Below are 13,753 nucleotides of genomic sequence, written 5' to 3'. Positions count from 1 at the left end.
TGGGCAGTACCTGCAGCCTTGGAATGTGACTTTGAACTCGTTGGTCCTTCGTTGGTTTGGGCTGAAAGTTATAGGGTTTCTTCCTTACCTGTAGGCGACCCAAACCCTAGGTCCTTGCTTCCCATCTCATGTTCTACTAAGAGCTTCAGATCTGCGATTGAAACTAAACCTGTACCTGCCGCCAGGGTCAGTTTCAGGTATTAAATACTATTTTATGGGTGATATCCTGGACGCTTGTCGAATTGATTCAACAGGTCTGAAGCTTTGGCACCCCTTCAATGCCTTGGGTCACCTAGTCGCCTTGACAATTGTTCTTATTAGTGTCCTCTGTGTGGTACATTAGTTTGTTATGACTTATGAGGCCACTGTTGTAATTCTGTTATATTTTTCACTATAAATACATATTATTACTAGCAATTGGAGTTAACAGAATTCTCTCCCATCGGTAGCACTCTTCTTTGTTGCCTTCTATTCCTTCTCTCTTTGTCTCTCCTTGTTTTACTTCATTATTGTTGGTTGTTCTAGGTCTGAAATCATAATTGTCATTGTGTCTAGGCGACCCAAGGTGTTGGAGGGGGGGGGGTTCAGACACTAACAAGGTGGCCAAGGCATTGCCAACTATGTCTGAAACTGTTACACTGGGGGTTGCATTAAATGTCCTTTTGTATTGGTAAAGCTGTAAAATACTCTTAAATCTATTCTAGTTTGGAATTTAGTAGATTGAATTAATTCCAACTCCAATAATCCCAGGGGTTTGACCCGCTGACAAATAATAATTTTTTTTTTCTTGCCTGTATTGTAAACATGCCTTGATTTCTATGTCTTCTCTCTCTCTCTCTCTCTCTCTCTCTTTCCCTTGGAAATGGCATTGATTGACCCAATCAAAGGTCCCTAAGGGCTATAAATATGCTGGTTTGCAGAACACATTAGGTGCTTCCTCTTTTGGTTGTACTGAAGCTGATGTTCGTCCATGTCAAAGAAGAAAGATGGATACTAATAGGAGTGAATTACTGTTGATTGGAGTCCCTAATTAGTAAGGGCAGGGTTAGATGGGACATGGACGAGCAAGGTTGGTAACCTCATGCTTTATGCTTTTAACAGAAGATATGGCTTGGATTTTGATGACAAATATTGAAACATTACGGGTATGAAAATGGTGATTGGAGGAAAGCTCAGTTATGTAATCTTCCTTGATTCTGGAGTACATTATTATATATTAATAAATATATTCTCTAGTTGTGGCATGTGGAGAAATATAATTCTTCATAAATTCTACCATTCTTATGCAATTTCCATTCACTATTACTTAATTTAAAATTTCCCTCCTTTTCCAGCTCTGCAAAATGGCACTACCTTTGGAACCACAAATTGCAACTATCTTTTCATGGGAGATGAAGAAAATATCAGACTTGAATATAGACGAAGTTTTGACTGGATTCCATCTAACTTGGCTCGAAGAAGACAGTAAGTGAATATCTTCTTTTGAAATAACTATCTTTTTTATCAATGCGGACCTCATAGGAACTTGTTTACTATTGCTGCTTATGGCTACCAAATTACGAGCTGTACCTCTGTCCCACACTTTATGTGAGCCAATGATAAATGTGGAAAATGGATTCTTTGCGATATCAAGTTTTACTCTTTGCCATGTCTGGTTAACGCTGCTATATGTTACCTTGTTTTTGTATTTTCTTTTCGGACTGTTATGAACTTGTAATTTTTCCTCCTAATGGCTTTGCCTTTTTTGTTTCTGTTATGCTAAGGCTTGTAGCTTTTGTGCAGTTTTTCAACTGGTTTCACCAGCATCCATGGTGAAAGGCCATCAGCTGAGTATGCAAAATTGAGGAAAGAATCACTAGAGACTGAATTCGGACACGCAGTTGGAACTTACAGCTCTGGTCTTTCAGCTTACCTTCGTTTTGGTCCATTCTTGGCCCTGTACCGAGCAGCATATATTTCATTCCATGTTGTGAAGTTAAGCATGTGGCATTTTTTCCTTAAAGACATACACAAACGTGCCATTAAGGTATCATTTTGGTCCACGTCAATCTTGTTTCTTATGTATCCTGTTTAATGATATATTGCATTCTGTTGGAAATGGTAGAAACTCAAACTATAGCCTCCTTTCCTTATTTCTCTTACATATTGGCTCTGCAATCACTAAAAGTGAATAGATAGCTTGCTATGTAGGTGTTAAATTCTAGATTTCTAGTGATCAGTACAGTTGATTTGTTTTTTGGTCATTCATCCTAATGAGATAAATTGCATCACTTGTTGCCTTGTTGCATACTTGCATTCCTACCATATAATCCTTGAACTTTGAATCCTAATTATGCGAAGTTACAATAATATTTCCTGGAACTGGAAACCTTTCCTAGAGTAGAAAGTTGGAATGATTTGTTAAAATTCAAAGGACTTTGGCTTCACAAAGGGAAGGATTTCCCTGCTGCAACTTATTGTCATTATGGTTTGTCATGGAGATTCAAGCTTTCAATTTCTGTGGATTCTCTGGGTTAACTCATTGAAGAGAGTAGATCCTGGATGGAATGGTTCATGCATGTGAAAGAATGAACTATGTGATGCAGCAGAACCCTGTTCTTCCACACATTGGAAGCATATGGGGGAAAAGCGAAGGCTTAGATGTTAATTCGTGGTAGGCATAGTTGTCAAGGCATCACCTCATGGCAGGCCTTGATGTCCCACTGGTTTTTTTGGGGTCTAGGCAACTGTCGCTAAGGGTGTCAATTTAGAACTGGAAACAAAAATCGAAACCGAGCCGAATTAACCAGACCAAACAGAACCGAATTAAGTTCAAATTTGGGTTGAGTAAATAAGTTTTTACTTCGGTTTGGTTTGGTTCGGTTCAGGTTTCAGTTCAGGAACTGTCGGTTCAAACCAAAACCGAACTGTATTACTCATTAAACCCAAATCAGTCCTTATTTAATGACATTGCGAGTAATTTACTCAAATTCTTTTAATTTTTTCCCATTCCCACCATCCACTACCCAATACCAACTCCCACCATTATTGTTAACACAAAATCTGAAGGAGTAGAGAGACGTTAGACTCTCTTGCAAATCTCCATTGGATAATTGTAGAAGTAAAAATGGGATGGCTTGTTGCACAGTCCCAGGCAGTGCAATCTCCTTTGAAGATCTGGAGAAGGAAAAATGGAGGCCTGCTACGTTGTCCCAGACTGGCTCTCTCTCTGGTAATGCGATTTACACCCAAATCTCTTCACCGATCTCTTCAGATCATTCCTTATAGACGACGATAATGAGAATGATCGACCTCCACGACTTCAAAGTTCAAACAGAAAAGACATAGGAGGCAGCCGGAGTGATTCCAGCTTTCAACGGTGGACTGAGGCGTTGTCGGCTGATATGATGGTGGTCTGGGAAATGGGAACCGAATAGAACCGAATAAGGACTGAACCGAGCTCGGTTCAGTTTGAGTACCGCATCCTAGAACCAAGTTGGTTCTCGGTTCGGTTTTGAATCATACTATTGTTCATGGAACCGAGCCGAAATTGAACTGAATATCCGGAACCGAACCAAATCAACCAATTAACAACCTTAACTATCACCTTAGTGGAAGGCACTGGTTTAATTTTTGATTCCATTTATTATATTTCTCTTGGTATCCAACCAAGTTTTGCACTGATTTATGCCCAACATCATCTAAGTAAATGGAGCCATTCACTTAAGATATTATTTACAAATAAGCAAATAACCCCCCAAATGAATCTAATAAAATAGTTAAAAATTCAAACTATCTAGTTCAAGAACAAAAACTGAATTTTCAGTTGTAGGGGCGATTTTCAACTTTCAAAATCTAGGTTTTTTCTCAAATATAGAAGTTTCATAAATTTTATTGTGATAGAAGATAGAACATCACTAACAACCAAAGAGCGGCAAAATAGTCATTGATGTTGATTTTTTTTTTTCCCATTCAGAGCGATTTTAAACAGCATTGGTGCCCACCAAATAAGGTTTGACGGAGCATAAGTCCTTCAATATAAATCAAGTTGGTAAGCTTGTTTTGTGCTCTACCTAATACAAGAAGTCTCATGTAAAAATAAAATCATTTGACCAGTCAAACTTATAGAGAATTAGAACATTTCTCTAAATTTAGAGCAGTTTAATTACTTATAGATAAGATCATATTTTCCGTGAACAGTATAAACCAAATGTGAGACTAGGTATACTAAGATGATAATCATTTCCAAGAATAGTATAGATGAAATGTATGTTTTTGTTTCAAACTTTCAATAGATTGATTATTCAGTTCCCTTGTCTTCTAGTTAAAGTTGATTTTTGATGACTTAATGTGGCTTAATGTTCATTTTTGACGACTTGATGTGACTTAATGTTGATTTTTGATGACTTGATGTGACTTAATGTTGATTTTTGATGACTTGATGTGGCTTAATGTTGATTTTTGATGACTTTTTTTTTGGATGAATAAGAAAATCACTACCAAAGGAAAGAGAAGGGGTGGGGGGAGGGAAGAACAATACAACAAATGACTTTCAAGACCCTGCCTTATAGGAGAGGGGGGGGGGTTAGGGCATGAAAAAGAGAAGGGGCAAGACCCCCAAAAACTACAAACAAACAATTACAAGGAGAAGACACTCCTTGAGAGATTGCGCTCAAACCCGAGAAGCCGAAATAAAAGCAGCCTAGCCCACCAAATGACAACAAATGACCCGACAACTAAACTCAGGGACTCAATCCCTTGGCCTATATACATCAGGTTGGGAGAGAAGGAAGTGGCATGAGCCTCTCAGGGCTAGGCAAGGAAGAGACCTAGTGGGACAATTTCTTGGGATAAAGAGGGAGATTAAATGATGCCGGCAGTAATAATGAAGGGGAGGGGGATGATGGATGATCAAGGGTGGGAGGGGGAGGACAGAGGGAGGGAGAAGAGTCAAGAGGGGAAGAGAGGGAAGCAAGGGAGGGGGAGATGAACCCTGCTTGAGAAAGAAGGGTCCAAGAGGGTCATAATCCCGCCAAGGTGAAAGAGGAGGGGTTACATGGGACGTGCGTGGAAGAGAAGACGGGTCAGCCCACATGAGTGGGAGGTGTCAGGGTCCAGCCCAATAGGGGTTGGAGCAATAGATAGAGGGGACTGGTTAAGAGGCCCCAACACTGAGGAGACCCGATGGGATAAGGGGGGTGGGGGATGGGGCCAAGAGATATATCATTAGAAGGTTGTATTTGACATGGCCAAGCCTAAGGGAATGGGGAGAAGGATGCGATGGGCTTGGGCAATAGCGGTCATCCTTTGATGCAGGGAGGTACAAAGGCTTGTAGGAAAGTTTATCTACCTTTCTCTCACTTGTCCATGTATTGCATATGTTGTTGAAGTTGTTCATCCAGTTTACGGATGCTCCTAAAATTGTCATATGGATGCTGTATGCCGCATTCTCAGGTACTAGAAGTCCAACCCAGGAAAGGGACTGTTGTATACCAAACATAACCACTTAAGGATTGAGGATTACATTGATGATGGTTGGGCTGGTTCTATGATTGATAGGACTATGTCAGGGTACTGCTCCCTTGTAGGTTGGAATTTGAATACTTGGAGTTAATGGTTCCATGAGACTATACTGTACAATAAGGCTATCAGCATTTTCTATAATCCTGTGTAGCATGATCAGACAAGGAATTTTGAAATGGATCGTTACTTCATAAAGGAGAAAATTGATTCTGAGTGCATCTGCACTCCCTTTGTGAAGACATGAGATCAAATGGCTGTTGTGTTAACCAAAGGGACAAATGCTCCACTATTTCATACCCTTTTGAGAAAGTTGGGCATATATGATATCTACTCCCCCTTTTTTTTGGGGGGGGGGGGAGTGTTGGTAAGCTGCCATGGGGGTATGATGGGAATATTATGTAATATGGGTAAATATGGGAATACATCTTGAGGGCATACCTGTAATTTCAAAACCCAGAATCAATATAATATAGTTAGTAGAGGTCGATGACTCTCTAACCCATTTTCCCGAATCTCCTTCTTCCTCTTCTCCTCTCCTTTTATTCTGGTTTAACTCAATCAACAGCAACCTTAACTTGGTTAAGGAGGCCCTGTTAACTAAATGGCTCTGGAGTTTCAGTGAACAATCAATCCTGATGTGGTGTAGGGGTTATTGTGGGTCTTTGGAGATTGATAATTTGTAACTCGTATGATTTTCTGTAACAAGGTAAATACTTAAGTTTTTGGAGGACACGTGGTTTGAGGGGGGTTGTTTGAAAGATTTACGCCAAGATTGTACAATATAGCAATTGAAAGATGCATCACAATCGATCTGTGCTTCTCAGTTGATAGAGGAAGTATTATTAGGAATCCTGTGTTTAAAAGAATATGCCTTCCGGAGAATCAGAGGAGATGTATGTTAAATGATTGTTATTTAGGTGCAGGCCTCAAGCGTGCGCACCTCTTGCTTTAAACAAAAGCCACACCCTTTGCACTTCGTTGTCTTGTGTCTTGTGCAATGTCGCTGAGGGGTGCCTTTTTTGCACACTTTTTGTATGGCTTTTAAGAATTTTTTGTGCCTTGCACCTTTGTGCACCTCTATGGTTGGCTTGCTCAGTTCAAGAGAACAAAGCATTGCCCTTTTTTGTTCTACCTTCGCATGGGGCCTGTTCTAGTAGTTGGATAAAGATTGTTCTATTATTCTACAAAATTTGTTAGGTTATGGAAAATTTATTGGGCAACTGTAAGCCGGGGTCATGTACGGAGTTGAAGATTGGGTGGTGAAGATACAACATATGAAATTAGTATAGCTGGGATGAGGATGTTGAGATGGATGAGTGGTGGTAACACTAGAAAATATGACTGAATTGGAGGTAAACGAGGTGTAGCTCTACATGGTAAGTTGAGATAAAGTTGGTTGAGGTGATATGGGCATATGCAATGAACACCTCTCAATGCACCGATTTAAATGGAGCTTAGGCTGTGTTATCATCTCCATTGTATTTATTGCTGAAAATTTGTAGTTTTGTATAGTTGTGTTGTGTTGTATTGTATTTTTTTTCATTAATTGTTAGTTTATTCGATAATATCAATTTCATTGACATAAATTCAACATCAGTCCTAAATTTTAAATATTTGTTGTATACATTAATGTAGAGGTGGACCTTGGCGCAACAGTAAGGTTGCTCCATTGCGTCCTAGTGGTCTTGGGTTCGAGTCGGGAAATAGGCTCTCTGCAATGCAGGTTTAAGGCTGCATAAATTTCCCTCCTCAGGTTCTGCAGTGGCAGCTTCATGCACTGGGTACGCCCGTTGTATACATTAATGTGACTAAACTAACAATTAGGTTCTTATTAGGATTTTAGAACTCTAATTGGATTTACACACTTTTAATGACAGTATCAAATAAGCTTTGTGAATTATTTAATATGTACATAGTATAGAATGTTTATATAAATTACACCTTTTGTTTGAAAAACAGCACACTTAGCCATCCCTCAGGTACTTACCTTGCCTTGTGTGGTTGTGCCTTGCACCACAAAGTGCCAAGAGGCCTTTGTGCTTTGAGTGCATCTTGTGCCTTTCACCACTCTCGGTTTATGAAAGACTAAAGGTTCATGCATTTCTGTATGTTTGTCTGCTGATGAACAGTTGATATGGCATTTTTGTTTTTTGATAGGTAGGCCCCAAGGAGAGTTGAACTCATGAACTATTGATATGGCGTTGATGCCCTATCATATATTGAATGTGAGCATTTAGTAGCTAGGTCATGAAAGTTGTTAGCTGTTACTCTGAGAGCCTAGATCCTCGAACTATATTTCTGGACATTTTTTACTTGTTTATAATGTTGAGCCTTGAAAATTCATAAAGAATGTAGTATTAATTTGATTGAATCATGGATATATTGAAACATGAGTTTATTTACTTAAATGGTGTTTAAAGTTTCATTATCTTTATACTGTTCTGGTTATAGCAAAAAGTTGTATAGAAACATGACTTTTTCTGCTCTCATAATTATTTCAGGTTTGTTGGTATTTATGGAAGTATAATCATGTAGTACTTTAATGATCATTTCCTGCTTCCTGCATGGAGGTTCATTTTAATTTGGAGAAGATATATAAATGTCTATGAAATGTATGATAGCTCTTTTGGTTCATTGCAGTTTCGAGAGACTTTAATTCGCTTGGGACCCTTCTATATCAAGGCAAGTAACCTCCTCTTTCCTTACAAAACTAGAAACAAATAGCTGATAGCAAATTATTAATGTTTCACTCCATCTGTGATTCTGTATCAGATGTGTACTTTCAGTATATATCCCAAGGAATATCTCACATGGCAGCTTAATAAGATCTTTATGTTTTTGCAGTTTAGCCTTTGTTCGTAAAATTCAGCCCCAATTCACTGTGGCAAATCCCAGCTATAATAATAATAATAATAATAATAATAAAAAAAAAGCTTCAATGGCTGCGGTTTCTACTTATCTTCGAAAGGGGGAAAAGGCTGGTTTTGCATTCAGAAAGGTCATATACATTTGGGCCATGCACTGACATGAAGAAGAATTGCATAAGTAGCCAATGAGCAAGATTCAAGATTCCGGTTTAACTGAAATATTTCGACTGAAACCGAAATTTCAGATGAAATCTGTACAGTTTTCAGATGCAAGTTTCTGTGAAAGGTTTTGAGGCCCAAATGTCCAAAGTAAGTCTTAAAACCTATAGAAAATCCTATTCTAGGCCCTCTAAACCAAGTATTTATCCTATTTCTTGCAAAAAGAAGTAAATGGGAACAGTGATGAAGGAACTTTTAATCTTGCACAAGTCTTCCAACAATGCAGAAAATTGTCGCTTCCAATGCGTTCATCTACTGCTAAGTACTTGTTACAACCTTGTACAGCAGTGACATTCAGCAAAGAAATCACAAGAAAATGAGGTTTCTCCCTCTTCTTAGTTGAAACCTGACGAAATGAATGAATTCCGACCCATTTTGTTTGAAACTATGCTTTAAGTATAGTAATGTTTTGACCGATATATCAGGGAAACAAAATATCAGACTGAATCACTGAAATTTTGACCGAAACTTGGACATTTCTATGTATTGCATACCATTTCATTTTGGCTTCTGTCGAAATGGAAATATTTCGGTTTACAATTTGATACGTAGAAATGTTTCGGTCTTTTTTGATAGAGGTTCAGTTTCGGTATTTTTTGATAGAGGTTCAGTTTCGGTCTGATTCAGTCTTTTTGTTTCGACCTCTCCTGTTTAATGGAAGCTTTGGCTAAGCCAGTTCATGCTTCTGATGTGGCAGAAATAAGAGTTGGCCCTCTGATGGGCCAACTTAAAATTCCTTTTCCCCCATCCATATACATAGATTATGGGGAGGTCTTAGAAAGACAGGCTTAAAATAGTATGTCGACCTCTCCTGTTTAATGGATGCTGTGGATAAGCCAGTTCACTCTTCTGATCAGATGTGGCTGAAATAAGAGTTGTCTCCTTGTGAAGATATCTGGGCCAACTTAAAATTGCTTTCCCCCATCCATATACATAGAAGATGGGGAGGTCTTAGAAAGACAAGCTTAGAATAGTATGCCAGCTCTAAGTTGGCAAAATCTGATGTGTTAACAATTTACATTCTTCTATTTGTAAATTTTAGAACCATGCTAATGGACAACGGAAATGAAAAGAATGAAACAGAAAACTATCTAGTGGTCTCTGAAAGAGATGGTTCCATGGGCAAGGTTAAATTGAGAAGATTCAGCCGAAGTGGTGTGATCCTGTCAGTTATTTGGCAGTAACTTGGTGGTGTTGGATTGGTCCTGGCTGATCACCATGGATTGGATGATCCACCCAAAGCCAATACCAGTACTTGAAACCTTGTTTGTCATAGTTTTCAATCAAGGCAATGCCTAGGAAGCAAGCCACCCCTTAAGTTTCAAGGTGACCAGTCACCTTATGTGCCAAGGGTGCTTTCCCACCGCAGGTTTCAATCACCTAGACTTATATGTAGGGGGTGTCATTTTCCAGCCTGAACTGGTTGGGCTGACTGAAACTTGACCGATTCAGTCCGATCCGAACCAAACGAGTACAAGTTTGGTTTTCTGGAAACCATAACTGTACCGGGCAGTCCGAAATTGGAAACCGATCCCAAAAAACCATTATTTTCATTATCTTGATAAAAGGCAAAACTGGACCAAATCCAGACTTTGGCTTAACTTTTGGGTTTTGGCCCATTACCAGCCTGACTAAAGCCAGATCGAATCGACTGATTGACACCCCTACTTACATGTTTCTTCAAGCTTACTTTTACTGCTCTTATCTTCTATATTTTGACCTTTATAACCATACATATACATTATCACTATGACAAATACCTATGAAATATGGCATAGGATGTAACATAAGGTGCTCAACTTGGGTGCCTTTGTGCTATGAGAATTACATGGTTTGTCTTTTATTTTATTTTAATGACGATGGGTATCCATGCCTTTGGCTTGATTAGTCCCGCTGGCCCATACTGACCCCACAACTGCATGGACCGGGTCATACCGGGGTTGAATGAGAACCATTCAACTTTCACTGAAAGCGGTGAAGAGCACTAAACACCCCCCCGTGTGAATGGCTCCAAGGAGGTAAGAGGAGTTGAACTTAGAATCACACGCTTCTTGGGGCGAAGGTCCCTTGCCAACTCGGCTACCCCCTTGGGGTTGAATTCCGTGGTTTGTTTTTGAATTTATAATATTATATTTTATTGCCATTTTATTGGTTTATATATATATTTAAGGTTTATGGGATGACACTTGGGAACTTGGTGCAAAGGTGATGTACCATATCCTCCCTTATAGCTACTTTGCCAGTGATTTGGGGGCCCTAGGTATAATAGTACTCTCAACCAATGACTAAAGTAACGTGGATTTGCATGGTTAATGGAGAGCTCAAAGCTCAGCTTTTCTTGGTCTTTAACTCCTACCTATTTCTCAGGGTACAACTCTTCTTAACTAAGAAATTAAAGGAGATAGGGGAGAAGAAGGAAATATCATACCTGTGAAGAGGAACTCAAATCTGAATCGAGCTGGGGGGGGGGAATGTCAGTTAGCCAGCAAGAAAGCTAGTAGCAGTTACATGCAACAGCTGCACATAAAACTCAGAATTCTTCTATAATTTTCAGCTGTAAATCGATTGGGGGGGTATGTCTACATATATATATATGTGTGTGTGTGTGTGTGTGTGTATAAATTTCTATAAACCCAATGTTTACATACTTAAGGATTCCTAATTAGAATCTGAAATTAAATACAATATGAAAAAGAAAACTGGACTAAGATTTCTCTACCGCCAGCCTTTGTAGAATCCCAACCCAACTCAAAAACTGACAGAAGCTAGTACTCCTGGTTTCAATACCTTATGACAGCTAAATTTCTATGTAGTTTTAACTCCCAAATCACAATAACATCCCCAGTACTATTCATCCAAAAAAAAACATCCCCAGTACTGTACTAAGTACCCAAACTACCCTTGCTGGAATCAATGACCTAATTTAGGCCTGGACTTTCATATTGTATATTTTTTATCCAGCAAGGCTACTGCAACTGCATCAGTACTTTGGGAAAGCTTCTATTTTTTCTACACAGATCACTGCATTTTGTAATAAGTTCCTCAATATGCTGCCTTTCTTTAAGAAAATATGGTGCCTTTCTAATTTCTTTCTTAAAGGACAAGCCAGTGACATTGCTTGTAGCTGGCAGCAGGGTGATCATGTTTTCACATGGAAAAGAAGTTGATGTTGGTTTTATTAAAATGATGCATTGTTTCAGTGCCTTGTAGAGGACCCAACTTAATAGAACTTGTGTTTTTGTAATATCCTTTTTATACACACCGAGTTGGCAGCTGGCCCAGCCTGTGTTTTTCGAACTTTGGAAACTTGATTTTCTTATTGCTTAAGGTAATATGAATATGAAGTGGACTATATTTTCCTTAAATAGATAATTCATTCATGTGCTTTATGGATAGCTTCTTTTAGTCCTATTTTTTTTTTTCTTTGTATTTACAGCTTGGTCAGGCTCTGAGCACCAGGTCTGATATAATGCCAACTGCATACTGCCAAGAGCTTGCTAAGTTACAGGTGTGTTCACTTTCTTAGTCATGTTAGCTAGGCTCTATGATTGACTACACAATCCAGTTGACTTCTTTTCTCACAGTTCGACATTTTCTATTCATTCTAGGATCAAATACCCCCATTTCCAACTCCTGTTGCTATGAAATCTATTGAATCTCAGTTGGGTGTTCCTGTTTCACAAATATTTGCTGATATCAGCCCAGAGCCTGTTGCAGCGGCATCCTTAGGGCAGGTGTATAAAGGTTGGGGAAATGCATCTTTGTTTAGTTTATTTTAGTTTCTAATTTGGTATCTTATGAAGGGGATTTACATAGATATTTTTTATGCCTATAAGTTAAATACATTTTTAAAATTTTTCAAGTCTTGCAGCTCATTTGCATTCTGGGGAGCTTGTAGCTGTTAAAGTACAGAGGCCTGGTATGTCACTGAGGTTGACACTTGATGCCTTGTTATTTCATATGATTGGGGGCCAGATGAAACGATTTGCTATGGCTCGTAAGGACCTGTTGGTAGCAGTGAATGAGATGGTGAGGTTACTGCGAGCTTTCATTTTTCTCCATAATGTCTAATAAGGCCTAGTTGACTACCTGATTCATAATATATTACTATTTCTAAAATCTCTATAGAGGGTGTACCCAGTGCATGAGGCTCCCACCACTGTGGGGTCTGGGAAGGGTCATAATGTATGCAGCCTTACCCCCGCTTCGCAGAGAGGCTGTTTCCTGACTCGAACCCATGACCACTAGGTCGCAATGGAGCAACCTTACCATTGCACCAAGGCCCACTACGGTAAACTGAAAGAGGGAGTGTTTTCTTAGATGCGAAAAGTAATGGAGTATCCTATTTATGGGCAGGGGCACAGCTGTTCGATCCTACTGGATTGCTCCCTGTCTAGATATTTCTTTTTCTCTTTGCTACTCTGGTGGCATGACATCAACTTCTTCTTCTTCTTTGATTGCTGGCAGCAGAAATTTTTCTCTCGCAATCTCTCTCTCTCTCGTTGATGTTCAGCATACCCTTCAGGCAGCTGACAATTCTCTCTCAAAGGAGCATGTAGGTTTGTGTTTTGGCACAGGGGAGTATCCAAAGTGGGCCAAGTTTACGACTCTCTTTTATTTGGATTTGGCCTTTATTGAAGCTAGGTTTTGTTTCATCATGGGTCTCTTATTTGTAAACAATCCATTTTGAGCCCATAAGTTCATAGTAGTACACTTAGGCAAGGTGTTCGAATATCTTGTCAGCAGGAACTATTTTTACAAGTCTTTTTTTTTTTGTTGTGTTGGGTCAGGTAGGATCAGTTAAAGTATCGGTATTGCATATCTTATTGTATCGGTTGGGTCATGGGTGATTTTGAGAGATGTATCGTATAGTATCGGAGGTACACAAGATACGCTAAAAATTCACACAAAAATGGCCACAATACGCAGGGAAATAAACTTTTAGAGAAAAAAAAAACTGTATAAATAAATAATATATAATGGAGAACACCATATGATGAGATAAATGCATTCAATTGAAATTGTTATAACTTATAAAGGATGAGGTTTCTTACATGTAGTAATTGTCTAATGCCATGAAGAGTGTCGGGGTGGTTCAAACTCATTGCTAGATTGGTCTTTAAGAATAGGAGTGACTAGGATAATGTTGTGCACTAACCAAACAT

At 39.0% G+C, this 13,753-nt stretch overlaps 1 protein-coding gene across 3 annotated transcripts in view; it reads left to right on the top strand.

Moving 5' to 3' along the window:
- LOC122075396 (uncharacterized protein slr1919) overlaps window positions 1-13,753 on the top strand; it is a 57,253-nt gene that overhangs the window by 3,536 nt on the left and 39,964 nt on the right. For 2 of the 3 annotated variants that reach the window (XM_042640407.1, XM_042640405.1), the window contains exons 2-7: window positions 1,335-1,464; window positions 1,783-2,026; window positions 8,143-8,184; window positions 12,025-12,096; window positions 12,197-12,332; window positions 12,460-12,617. In XM_042640407.1, coding sequence (XP_042496341.1) covers window positions 1,335-1,464; window positions 1,783-2,026; window positions 8,143-8,184; window positions 12,025-12,096; window positions 12,197-12,332; window positions 12,460-12,617 — 782 coding nt within the window. Of the gene's footprint in view, window positions 1-930; window positions 1,070-1,334; window positions 1,465-1,782; window positions 2,027-8,142; window positions 8,185-12,024; window positions 12,097-12,196; window positions 12,333-12,459; window positions 12,618-13,753 lie in introns of those variants that run through there. The other variant, XM_042640406.1, reaches the window with a different exon arrangement.

This window comes from Macadamia integrifolia, chromosome 4 (genome assembly GCF_013358625.1).
Source record: "Macadamia integrifolia cultivar HAES 741 chromosome 4, SCU_Mint_v3, whole genome shotgun sequence".
Taxonomy (NCBI): domain Eukaryota; kingdom Viridiplantae; phylum Streptophyta; class Magnoliopsida; order Proteales; family Proteaceae; genus Macadamia; species Macadamia integrifolia.
This window is presented reverse-complemented; position numbering and strand designations above follow the sequence as displayed.